A 12,893-nucleotide genomic window follows, 5' to 3' on the forward strand; every position below is an offset into this window, starting at 1 on the left:
TTGTTTTTAATGAAGAAACTCAATAATGGGAGGTGTGAGTATTGTAATCAACAAGAAACGGTTGAACATGTACGGGTGAGATGTTCAAGATATAATTAAGAGGTGGTTGATTTCAAAGTTATCACGGAATAAAATACAATTGAACATTAACAGCATTCTGCAGAAAGGATCACCGGATTATTGTTACAAATATGCAGTACAGCTCCTGAAGAATACAGGACTTTTTCATAGAATTTTATAAGTACATACTCTACCCCACCCTCCAGTTCAGAGGTGGTGGTAATGCACCTCAGAACTGTTGCCTCTTGAAGAAGAAGGAGTATATTCGGTGACTGGGAACGCCACTCTCCCCTCAGAGAAATCCGCGCCAGCGCCGCCGACCCCAGCTGGCCACCCAGCATAGCACCGCGCTTGCGTGGGAAACCACAAGTTCTCGCGAGACGTTGGGCGTATGTGTCCGCGCGGAGCGGAAGCGCCGCCTCTTTTTTGACGGTGGCTGAAGGACGTGGTGTTGCTGGTTCGACATGAAGGTGAGCCAGCGGTGCCGGGTTGCCAGCAGCCGCTCCCATACTCGTGTCTCTCCGTGTCACATCATCTCCATAGGCGGCAGAGATACTGAGCCGGGCTTCAGCGTCCGCCGTGGCTCGGATGGCGGTGGATTGAGATGCTGCGGCCGGTGGAGAGGGAGGAACTGCGAGGCCTCGGGCCTTGGTTGACTCGGTCTGAGAAAGCAGCGTTACGGCAGCGGGCAGGGGCGGCCAGGTCCGGGACTCAGCTCAGCGCAGCACCGGCTGCAGCGTTGTATGAGTGGGCCGTTGGCTTTGGTGGTGTCGGCAGTGGCAAGGAATAGTCTTGCCCGTAGACACGTCTGGAAGTGTGGTGACCAGTGCTGCAGTCGGTACCTCTAGCTGTGGCCTAACCAGTGATTCACACAGTTAACTGTAGCTTTCCTATCTTGCATTGAATGCACTGACCAATAAAGGAGTATGTCTTTTTTGCCACATTTAGGGATTGTTGGACTTCAGTAGTCTCTTAAGTACTGAATGTAGTGCAGAGGATTCCGGTTAACTGGAGCTCTTCGGGACCAGTACTTTTTGGCCCAACTAGCAGAAGTTACATGGCAGTATTTAAAGGGTATTTAAAAAAAACTACCGTTATGTATTTAAATGAAATAGAGGACAAATTTAAACGCTACCAATGCCTCTGAAATGCTATAAAACGGTGCATCAGTTATCCAAATTAGTTCAGACGCCTAGTGCAAGTAATTTCATACAATTCTTTAAACAATTGCCTTCAAGTATTCATTTTCATTGTGATATTCAAGATACCTTCAAGTTATTCATAATTCCAAACTTGAAGTAGTAAAATCGTTTCATTTTCCCTTCCGAACATTTCTGGCATCCCCAAACCTGAATGCTTGAAACCAGGGTGGGCTAAACAGTTCTGAACTGTCTTACTGCTTGCTTCGATCAATGACAAAAGCCCCTTGAGTTTTGAACACAAACACATGCAACTGGTGCTAGTCAGAAACTGTTCGGTAACAGTCTCCTGTCCCAATTAAGTGGTGTAGTGTCCCAAATAAATAAATGGAATCCCTGCTATTTTCTATGTTTGTCCCTGTTAACCACTGGCTGAATTAACTGAAATTCACTGGTATTTGTGTATCATCTTCAAATTAATAGTCCACCCAAAGTGCGCTTAAATAAGATTGAGTTTCTCTGCATCTTAGCAATTGATTGGTATCATTGTTTGTCTTGTGGCTATCCTTTACACCAATTTTTTTGAGTCACATGCAAAGTTACAATCTGTTCATTTCTAAAGACAAGCAGGAAATGGCCCAGCACTGATCTATTAGTGCCACCATTATCCCATATTTCCAACACTAAAGCAACCCTCTCTGATCATCTATTACCTTTATTCCTATTAATCAATTTTGGGTCCAATTTGCCAACTTGCTTTGGATGCCATGGGCTCTGACGTACTGAACCAGTTTCCCATGTGGGGCCCTTTCCTGGACAGTATTAGAGTTCATGTATGTGGTAGCTGCACTGTTCCCGTCAACACATTTTGTTAGGTTTGGAAATTTCAGTCGTTGATTTGAATGGATTGCACTGAGCAAATCAACACTGAATATGTTTTCTAATGACTTCTCTGGCATTCCTAGGATTGTAACTGGTTAATTTATCCCTGTAGCCTTTCTTGAGCAGAGGAGGTGGAATGTTGATTACTTGTACAGACTAAAGTGGCACTATGTTTTCTTTCTGCAGTTAAACATTTCTTTCCCAGCCACTGGCTGTCAGAAACTGATCGAGGTGGATGATGAGCGTAAACTGCGTACCTTTTATGAGAAGCGTATGGCTACTGAGGTTGCTGCGGACTGCTTAGGGGATGAGTGGAAGGTGAGTCTGAGTAATGTGTTTGCATCCATCAACTGCCAAAGCATCTTGTGATGTCTTAAATTCAGAGTGTCCTAACATTTTGCTTTCAAGATGGCACTGAGCTGCAGCCTCAGTTTTGGTTGTTTTTTTGTCATGGGGTTTTAGGGAAAGGAATGGGAAGTTTAGGATTTAGGACATGAGTGTGGGGAAATTAGAGGACGGGCTGGACTCGTAAGTCTCAACTCTGCATTTGAAAGCCAGTGACATGGGCACCCGCTGGCTGGGCCGCGATGTCCAGCTGGATGTCAGACCGGGAGACCAGTGGCAAACGGCTACTGGGGTGGATGAACTCCCAATGTCTGCATTTCTGAATTCACTGAAGAAGACTGTCTGTTCTGGGGTTAGAGGACTGAGTATGTACTGTATATATGTGGGTGGGAGGGAGGAAAGGGGCTTGCTCTGTATTGTTCTGCCAAACGCGTGCATGCGACGACACTGGAATATGTGGTGACACTTGCAGGCTGCCCCAGCACACCTCTGCTTATTTGGTTGTTGAGACACAAATGCTGCATTTCACATTATAAATAACCTTGGAAGCCAGTTGCTTGCAAGATCAAAATATATGACAGATATAGGCGCTGCTGTTCATTTAGCACCTAGCTTTCAGGAAAGGTGTGGGTGTGTTGGTTTTGTGTTTCTAGGTGACACCTGTGGTATTGCAATCCATGTAAGATAATAGTTGTGCACATCATGTTGTTATAAATTTATTTTGCTTATGTGATTCACATAATGGGACCGTTTTAGACTTTACTTGTGGAATGGCATAGCTTCAGTGAGAAGATAGTATTGGTTATAACTCTTCCCATACCCATGCAGTGCCTTCCAGCCTACACATCAAATTAGATTTTGAGTCAATCCTAAAATTTAAATTTGTCTTACATCATGTCTTTTGGTACTGCATTGTCAGGAGAAATTTATGGTTACAATCTCCATTCAATTTATGGAATACAGTCTCCATTCTGGTCTTCAGTTGCAATGTAAAACTTCTTATGACAATATACTTCACAACAGTTGGAAAGAAGTTCTCTGGTTATTATCACATTACTGTGTGGGCTGTTTCTTTCAGCACATTTTGGGCTACACTTCAAAGCCAAAAATATGGCTCTTCAGAATAGTAATTGTTTTATTTATATACTGTGACGACTCCTATGAGGCACAAGAATGATAGAGTATTCTGCATTCACTTGATTGAGTATACCCCTCCAACACTTGAAGCTCAACATTATCCAGGACAAAGCAGCTTTCTTGATTGTCATCACGTCCACCATTCCAAATGTACATTCTCTCCTCCACTGGCTACAGTGCATCTAGAAGTTACTCATCTGGGGTACTTTGACAGTGCCTCCCTAATTTCCCCCTCTGCCACCTTGTGTTCCCCTCCACACCATGCAGTGTACTGGTCTGAAAATGTATTGCTGTTGCTTGCTGGTCCAAATCCTGGAATTCTGCCCAACCTTCAACGAAAATAATGAAGTGGTTCAAAAAGATTGCGGTCCACCAGATACACAGTGCCTATAGAAAGTATTCACTCCCAAGAAGCTTTTGTTGTTTTACAACATTGAATCACAGTGGATTTAATTTGGTTTTTTGTCACTGACATAAAAAAAACCTTTCATGTTAAACTAAAAACTAATCTCTGCAAAGTGATCTAACTTAATTACGAAGATAAAACGCAAAATAATTGATTGCATAAGTATTCACCCCCTTCAAGTCAGTATTTAGTAGATGCACCTTACAGCAATTACAGCCTTGAGTCTGTGTGGTTAGGTCTCCATTGCCTTTGCACATCTGGACACTGCAATTTTCCCCCAGTTTTCTTTACAAAACTGCTAAAGCTCTGTCAGATTGCATGGGGCCCATGAGTGAACAGCCCTTTTCAAGTCAAGCCACAAATTCTCAGTTTGTTTGAGGTCAGGACTCTGACTTGGCCACTCCAGGACATAGTCGTAGTCATACTTTATTGATCCCGAGGGAAATTGGTTTTCGTTACAGTTGCACCATAAATAATTAAATAATATGTAACTTATGCCAGGAAGTAAGTCCAGGACCAACCTATTGGCTCAGGGTGTCTGACCCTCCAAGGGTCACATTAACTTTGTTGCCATTCCTGTGTAGCTTTGGCTTTATGCTTGAGGTTATTGTCTTGCTGGAAAACAAATCTCCCAAGTTGCAGTTCTCTTGCATCAGGTTTTCCTCCAGGATTCCCCTGTATTTTGCTGCATTTGTTTTACCCTCTACCTTCACAAGCTTTCCAGGGCCAGCTGAGCTGCTGTGATGCAGCCACCACCATGCTTCATGGTAAAGATGGTATGTTTTTGATGTGCGGTGTTTGGCTTATGCCAAACATAGCATTTAGTCTGATGGCCAAAAACCTCAATTTTGGTTTCATCAGACCATAGAACCTTCCAGTTCACTTTGGAGTCTCCTATGTGCCTTCTGGCAAACTAGTCCAAGATTTGATGAATTTTTTGTCAACAGTGGCTTTCTCTTTGCCACTCTCCCATAAAGCTGCAACTGGTGAAACACCCAGGCAGCAGTTGTATGTGCAGTCTCTCCCATCTCAGTCACTGATGCTTGTAACTCCTCCGGGGTTGTAACGGGTCTCTTGGTGTCCTCCCTCACTAGTCCCCTTCTTGCATGGTTGCTCAATTTTTAAGGACGGCCTGCTCTAGGCAGATTTACAGCTGTGCCATATTCTTTCCATTTCTTGATGATTATTCTAACTGTACTGGAAAGGATACTCACAATTGAGGAAATCCTCAGATGCTAGATGCTCCAGCATTTTGTGTTTGTTCCAAGAGATATGCAGTGACTTGGAAATTTTCTTGTATCCATCTCCTGATTTGTGCTTTTCAGTAACCCTTTTGCGGAGTTGTTTGATGCTGCTCTTGTCTTCGTGGTGTAGGTTTTGCCAGGATACTGACTCACCAACAATAGACCTTCCAGATAAAAGTGCATTTTTATCACAATCTATTGAAGCACCTTGACTGCACCAGTGATGATTTGGTGTATCATATTAAAGGGGGTGAATACATATGAAATCAATTATTTTGTATTTTATATTTGTAATTAATTTAGACAACTTTGTAGTTATCTGTTTTCACTTCAACAGGAAAAGTAGTGTCAAAAAAAGCCAAATTAAATCCACTGTGGTTCAATGTTGTAAAACATTAAAACATGAAAACTTCTGAGGGAATGAATACTTTTTACAGGCACTGCAACTGCTGAGTTTGCTGGCAATACTGGGATGCTAACTACTTTCCTCCTCCCATTTTGTACATTCTTTTCACAGGGGTATGTTGTGCGGATAAGCGGTGGCAACGATAAGCAGGGTTTCCCCATGAAACAAGGTATCTTAACTAATGGCCGTGTGCGTCTGCTACTGAGCAAGGGCCATTCCTGCTATCGCCCCAGGAGGACTGGTGAGCGAAAACGCAAATCTGTCCGTGGATGCATTGTTGATGCCAATCTCAGTGTCCTGAATTTGGTTATCATTAAGAAAGGTGAGTGAATTTTGCGTTCTACTAGCAATTGAAGAGAACTTTTCTAATTGTAAATGTTAAATTTGCCACTTTATTCTGAGGAACTGCTGTAATTTCGTTGCAATAAAATAGCTCAACAATTTATTGTGTTCTCTAATGAGCAGCTCTAATTTATCCGTTTTCGTCCAGGGAAAAAAGTGGTAAGCGTGCATGCAGCACAGTAACCGTACAGGCTCTGGAGTCAAGTTTGATTACCAACTTCAGAGTTACAGAAAGGGGGTGGGATCACCAAGGCAAAAGGGAAAAGTCAGCTGAAGAACTTGCGTATTTTAGGTAGTGAGGTGTTTCATTTGTACTGTATTGACTGATTACTGATAAAGTATGATGGTTTTAAGGATTGGAGTGGTGAGAGTTACTGATCTCAGAAATATTATCATGCAGCACTCATCATGAAAAGCATCTCTATTAGGGCACTTTCAATGCTTGTGCATTGCCTGTCTTGTTCTGGGAAATTAGGTTGGTGCTCTTCTGCCAGACTCTTTCTTCCCTGCAATCTTTCCCTCTCCAGACCACAGCCTATTTCAGGTTTTGATCTTCAGTCCTTGACTGTGTTTCTCTTGAGCACCGATCAATACATTATGTAGCATAGAGTATGCAACACTGAAACACCTGCTGGCCATATACTGCAAGGCGCTTACAGACTGGTGGCTTTTATAAGTAGGACTGACTGTAAATTGATGCTGGAAGTAAGAAAATAGCTCTTGGCATTAATAAATGTGTCCTGTGTTTGAACGCTACTTTAAAAGTACATTAGTATGTACATAATTCAGGTTTTGTCAATTATATGGTTTAATTTGGTTATTCCTGAGAGCTTGAATGAATAATCTGCCTGGTTCTCAGCTTCAGATTCATGGTTTATGAAAACATAGCCGTGGTCACACTGTTGTTTTGATGATATTTATCTGACAATGGCAATGCCTACACCCACTGGTCATAGTGAGAATGGATATTTCCAGAACAATTTTTGAGGGGAATTGAGCAAAACTCAAAACACAGCAGTGGATTACATTTGGGCTTAAATAATTTTGTTGATGTTACACTTTATACAGGAGTGTTTGACAGAACAATTTAGTATTTTTTTCTGAATAGGTGAGAAGGATATCCCTGGGCTAACAGACAATACAGTACCCCGTCGTCTTGGGCCCAAAAGGGCTAGTAAAATCCGCAAGCTGTTCAACCTGTCTAAGGAGGATGATGTGCGCCAGTACGTTGTACGGAGACCTCTGACCAAGGAAGGTAGGTTCATTTTCTCAGAGCTTTGCATAGAAGCAGCCTTGGCAAAAGTGATGTGCTCTGATCACTGGTAAGCTTACGCCTCGTTTTTATCCATGTCAAAAATGGCAAGCGGCGTGTCCTCCAATTTCATGTTGGGTCGTTGTCTGAACCCTTAGTGCCTAGGTGGCACATGGGGCCTCATATATTGTGCTGGGTGGCCTACTTTTTTGGTATTGATGCTGGCAGGCTCAGCAAAGGTAATTCCATTGACCATCAAATAAAATTGGTTAAGCACTCGAATCTGCCCTAAAGTTGATTTTTCAACTGTCCATTACATTCGGTGCCTTTGTAAAATGTCAAGTGCCACGTGGATGCTAATGGTCATTGCCCGTGCTTCACTGTCATCTTTCTCCCCCCCCCCCACTATAATCTGTGTTCCTTTCGTCTCATGCTAAGCCAAACCACTTGCAGATTTCGTGCATAATTGGTATTGAGCTGAGGCCTGATGACATTTGCTCCATCAGAGGCTAATTATCTCAGACTCCTGACATTGCTCTTGCTTTGGCTGTTTTTGCTGCTGAAACTTCTGTCTTTATTATGTTGTGAGGATTCTGGTGCTCTTCTGCTTGCTTTCAGTCTCCTGTCCTAAACAGAGATTAACCAAAGCCTTTAGCTTCCCAGTCTACCAGCATCTCAGGTTTTAAAATTTATCAGTTTTGTTTTGTGCTTCTGAAGTCTTGTCCCTTCCTTTCCATAACCCTACATGATACAGACCTCTGCGTAGAACAGAGGTCTAGGAATAATGGTGCATAGTTCCCTGAAGGTGGAATCTCATGTGGATAGGGTGGTGAAGAAAGCTTTTGGTATGCTGGCCTTTATAAATCAGAGCTTTGAGTATAGGAGTTGGGATGTAATGTTGAAATTGTATAAGGCATTGGTAAGGCCAAATTTGGAGTATTGTGTACAGTTCTGGTCACCGATATATACAGGAAAGATGTCAATAAAATTGAGAGAGTACAGAGGAGATTTACTAGAATATTGCCTGGGTTTCGTCTCCTAAGTTACAGAGAAAGGTTGAACAAGTTGGGTCTTTATTCTTTGGAGCTTAGAAGGTTGAGGGGGGACTTGATAGAGGTATTTAAAATTATGAGGGGGATAGATAGAGTTGACGTGGTTAGGCTTTTTCCATTGAGAGTGGGGAAGATTCAAATGAGGACATGAGTTGAGAGTTAAAGGGCAAAAGTTTAGGGGTAACATGAGGGGGAACTTTTTTACTCAGAGAGTGGTAGCTGTATGGAACAAGCTTCCAGCAGAAGTAGTTGAGGCAGGTTCGATGTTGTCAGTTAAAGTTAAATTGGATAGATATATGGACAGGAGAGGAATGGAGGGTTATGGGCTGAATGCAGGTTGGTGGGACTAGGTGAGAGTAGAAGTTTGACACGGACTAGAAGGACCGAGATGGCCTGTTCCGTGCTGTAATTGTTAATATGGTTATATGTTTTATATGGTCTGTATTTCGTGGTCTCTTGGCTTTCCCCAATTTTAATCATTCCACTAGTGGCAACCCTAAAGTTTTGAATTCCCTTTGCCCCTTTCTTCTAAGGCACTACTGAATTACCAGCTGTTTTGCCATTCCTTGATATATCTTCAGTAGATTTTTATGGAAGTTGTTTGACAATAATTCTGTGCTGTATAGTGGAACATTTCATCAGTATTTGTAGTTTAATAAAATAATATCCAGAAAACCCTATTTAAAGCATTGCTGTGCTGTTTTGATGTCCTGTGGACCAATTGCTTTTTAGATTAAAGGTCTGTATAATTATGGTGGACTGGGCATTCATAATATATGCCACTCTAGAGGATGGAGAAGCAGATTTACTAGAACTTAATGACATTCATGCTTTAAAAAAGTTTGAATTCTGTTAAAATTTTCTTTTTGTAGTTATCTTGTGTTCTGTCTTTAATTTCCAGGTAAAAAGCCTAGAACTAAAGCTCCTAAGATTCAGCGCTTGGTAACTCCTCGGGTTCTGCAGCACAAACGTAGACGCATTGCCCTGAAGAAACATCGTACCCAGAAGAACAAGGAGGCTGCAGCAGAATATGCCAAACTTCTGGCCAAGAGAATGAAGGTTGGTTGAATTTTTTTTTTTTGAATTGCTTGGTTCTCTGCATCTTGCTAGTTCATGTCCCAATTTGTCAATGTATGAGAACTCAGCTAATATTGCTATTTGGACCTAAGTTAATTGTGTTTAGGCTGGGATTCTCCAAAGCATGACCTTGAATAGAATCTTGCAGACAAACTGTATCCCTGTATGTTTATCATTTAAAACTAAAACTGCAAGCGTGGCAAACCTAAAAGATAAACAGAAAATTATTAGGTTTAGTCAGCCATCATCCATGCAAGATAAATAAGCAATTAACATTTGGAGCTATTATTTTTCATTATCTAAAGCATCTAATCGTGCCTGTCATTAGTTCCTCCCCCCCAATTTATCATCTTTGTATGGCCTCTGGCATATTCTACTTGGCCAGTGAAATGACAGGATTGTAGTTTCAAGTGCAACTGCAATGTTTGGTCTTCGGGCCTGTGTTCAAGACAATAATTTAAAATGTCTAGCCCACTCCCTAAGTCTGCCTACATATATATCAGCCCAGCTCTGTATCCAATCAATAACCTATGACAGCATTCTACCCTAACCACAATTTTACAGAGGTGGAAAATTAAACTTAAAGGCAGAATAGGGGATTCTTGACAGTCTGGTGGAACAGAGGGATCTTGGGGTCCATGTCCGTAGTTTTTTCCCTCAAAGTTGCCCCACAAATTGATAAAGGTTGTTAAAGCATATTTTGGATCAGCCATTGTTGAGTGGACAGTATTAGAGTGGTCCGACTTGAGCTGGAACTTGTTCAAGAAGTTGGAGGTTTAACAACTACAGGCAGGATGGTAGTTTAGGCAGTAGAATGCTCCTCCTGTGAGATGAGGGATTTCAGCATACCCAGCGGTCTCCCTGGTGACTACATGTACAGGAAGTGTGCCCAACATCAGCTCCTGACTGACATAAAGTCAAGGAGCTGGAGCTGGATGCTCTCAGGGCCATCTGGGAGGCTGAAAACTGGACTCAAAAGAGCAAGCTTCAGGTAGTAGATGGGGGACCACCAGGAGAATTACAGGGATTAAACAGTCAGTGTAGGATTCTGCTGTGGCCATTTCCCTCAGCAACAAGTATACATACCCATTTGGATAATGCTGGGTGGTGGGGCAGGGGCATATCAGGGCACCACAACAGCAGCCAGGCCAGTGGCACTTTGGCAGGCTCTAAGGCTCAGCAAGGAAGAATAAAGGCAGATATAGCAGATTCTGTGGCTGCAAAAGAGAAGACAGGATGATGTGCTGCCTCCCATGTGATAGAGTCCAGGGTGTCTAGATAAGGTAGATGATTTTTAGCGCAGTTAGAGATTGTTGGGTGTGATGTTGTGGACGTCAGTGGGTCCTGATTGAAAGATCACCACTGGGAGCTGAACATCCATGTGTGTGTGTGTGTGTGTGTGTGTGTGTATATATATATATATATATATATATATATATATATATATATATATATATATATATTGTGTTGAAAGGACAGGCAGTGGGCAGAGGGATAGTGTGACTGGTTATAAACAACTGTGAAACCAAATACTTAGAGGTGACGTCAGATAAGGTACGGAATCTTTGTGGTACAGTTAAGAAACTGCAACGGTAAAAATGCCCTGATGGGAGTTATATACAGATCCCCAAACGGTATCCAAGATGTGCGATATAAATTCCAACAGGAAACAGATCTGTAGTGAGGGCAATGTTATGACAGTCATGGGGGATTTCCATTATGCAGGTAGATTGGGAAAATCAGGTTGGTGCCGGATTCCAAGAGAGGGAATCTGTAGAATGCTTATGTGATTACTTTTTAGCAAAACTTGTGGTAATTCTGGATTGGCTGTTGTGTAATGAACCAGATTTGATTAGGGAGCTTAGGTAAAAGAACACTTGGGAGGCAGTGATCATTGTGATACAGCTCACTCTGCATTTTGAGAAGGTAAAAGTTTTACAGTGGAATAAAGAGAATTACAGGCATGAGAGGGAAACTGGCCAAAGTTGCTTGGAAGGGGACACTAGCAGGATTGACAGCAGTGGCTGGAATTTCTGCTTGGAAGATGTAGGATAAATATATCCCAAAGGTGAAGTATCATAAAGGGCAGATGAGGCAACAGTGGCTGATAGGAAAGTCAAAGACAGCATAAAAGCAAAAGAGAGAACATAAAATATAGCATAAAAAAATAGTGGAAAGTTACAGGATTGGGAAGCTTTTAAAAACCAACAAAACCATAAGGAGAAAAAAGATGAAATATGAAGGTGAACTTGCCAATAATATCAAAGAGGATGCTGAAAGCTTCAGAGACATGAGTAAAAGAGAAGCGAGGGTAGATATTGAACTGCTGGAAAATGATGGTGGACAGGTAGTAATGGGGACAAAGAATGGAGGGCGAACTTGGGTATTTTGTGTCAGTCTTCACTGTGGAAGGCTCTAGCAGTATTGCAGAAGTTTGAGAGGGGGTAGAGGTGTGTAGTTGCTATTACCAAGAAGAAGGTAGTTGGGAAGCTGGTCACCTGGACCAGATGGTGACACCCCAGGGTCCTGAAAGAGGAAGGTGAAGAGATTGTGGAGGCATTAGTGATGATCTTTCAAGAACCATTTGATTCTGGAAGACTGGAAAATTGTACATTTCACTCCACTCTTCAAGAAGTGTGGAAGGCCGAAGAAAGGGAATTAGTCTGATTTCAGTGGTTGAGAAGGTGTAGGGGGTCTATTAATAGGGAAGTGGTTTCAGGTGTTTAAGAGAAGATGGACTGACTGTCAGGCACCACAGTTGGAATAAAAGAGGCCTGTTCTGTTTGGCTGCCAGTGACTGCTGGTATTCCCTGGGGATCAGCTTTGGGACAGCTTTTTGTGTAGAATGGATGAAAAGTGGAGGGTTTGTGGGAGGAAAGCAATATTGTTGGCCAAAGGGTGTTGTATCTTTCTGTTTTAAATCCTCTTTGAGTTGTGTTTGATCCAGGATTGGTCATCCTATTTAGTATGGCATTCTTTGGATTTATTTTGATTACTACATATTTAGGGCGAGGGGCAACAGTGATTATTAAAGGGTTGTAAGGGTTATGAAATGTCAATAATTAATCTCCTTTAATTTTGTTGCAGGAGGCTAAGGAGAAACGTCAGGAGCAGATTGCAAAGAGACGACGTCTTTCTTCACTCAGGGCCTCAACGTCAAAATCTGAATCTAGCCAAAAGTAAAAATGCTGGCTGGATTGACAAATTAAAAAGTTTTTGTTGAAACTTGCTTAGTGTCTTTTTGTTCAAAACTTCGATTTCAACGAACAGTATCAGGTTCAACAGTGTTCTTGTGGGTATTGGTCTCTACAAAGGCATTTATCTATCTTGGTGGAGGGAGCGTCTAATGTTTCATGAAAACATGGAGTACAGTTGGGGCTTTTTTTTGTCTCTTGTTCAGCCATGTTTCTGTCTAATCCTTTTGAGTTTCACATACTGAATGTCTCTGCAATTCCTTTTTTAAATTACATATGCAGCCATTGGATTAAAGATTCCAGGTCCCGATACAAGTTTTCAAACAAAGACAACAGGTCATAGAAAAGTACAGCACA

General features: G+C 42.0%; 1 protein-coding gene across 1 annotated transcript; it reads left to right on the forward strand.

Moving 5' to 3' along the window:
• Positions 1 to 429: 429 nt before the first annotated feature.
• On the forward strand, positions 430 to 12,567 carry rps6 (ribosomal protein S6). Its single transcript, XM_072281794.1, has 6 exons — positions 430 to 530; positions 2,268 to 2,399; positions 5,731 to 5,941; positions 7,070 to 7,216; positions 9,167 to 9,324; positions 12,430 to 12,567. Exons 1-6 carry the CDS (start codon positions 525 to 527, stop codon positions 12,523 to 12,525), a joined length of 750 nt encoding a protein of 249 aa, XP_072137895.1. The 5' UTR covers positions 430 to 524; the 3' UTR covers positions 12,526 to 12,567.
• The last annotated feature ends 326 nt before the right edge of the window (positions 12,568 to 12,893 follow it).

The sequence above is a fragment of the Mobula birostris genome, chromosome 17 (genome assembly GCF_030028105.1).
Source record: "Mobula birostris isolate sMobBir1 chromosome 17, sMobBir1.hap1, whole genome shotgun sequence".
In the NCBI taxonomy this organism is placed as follows: domain Eukaryota; kingdom Metazoa; phylum Chordata; class Chondrichthyes; order Myliobatiformes; family Myliobatidae; genus Mobula; species Mobula birostris.

Excerpts from the sequence above, each read along its gene's own strand:
- rps6 (XM_072281794.1), top strand. Across the intron at positions 2,400-5,730 it reads GCTTAGGGGATGAGTGGAAG|GGGTATGTTGTGCGGATAAG; the intron begins GTGAGTCTGAGT and ends TTCTTTTCACAG. Across the intron at positions 7,217-9,166 it reads GAGACCTCTGACCAAGGAAG|GTAAAAAGCCTAGAACTAAA; the intron begins GTAGGTTCATTT and ends TTTAATTTCCAG.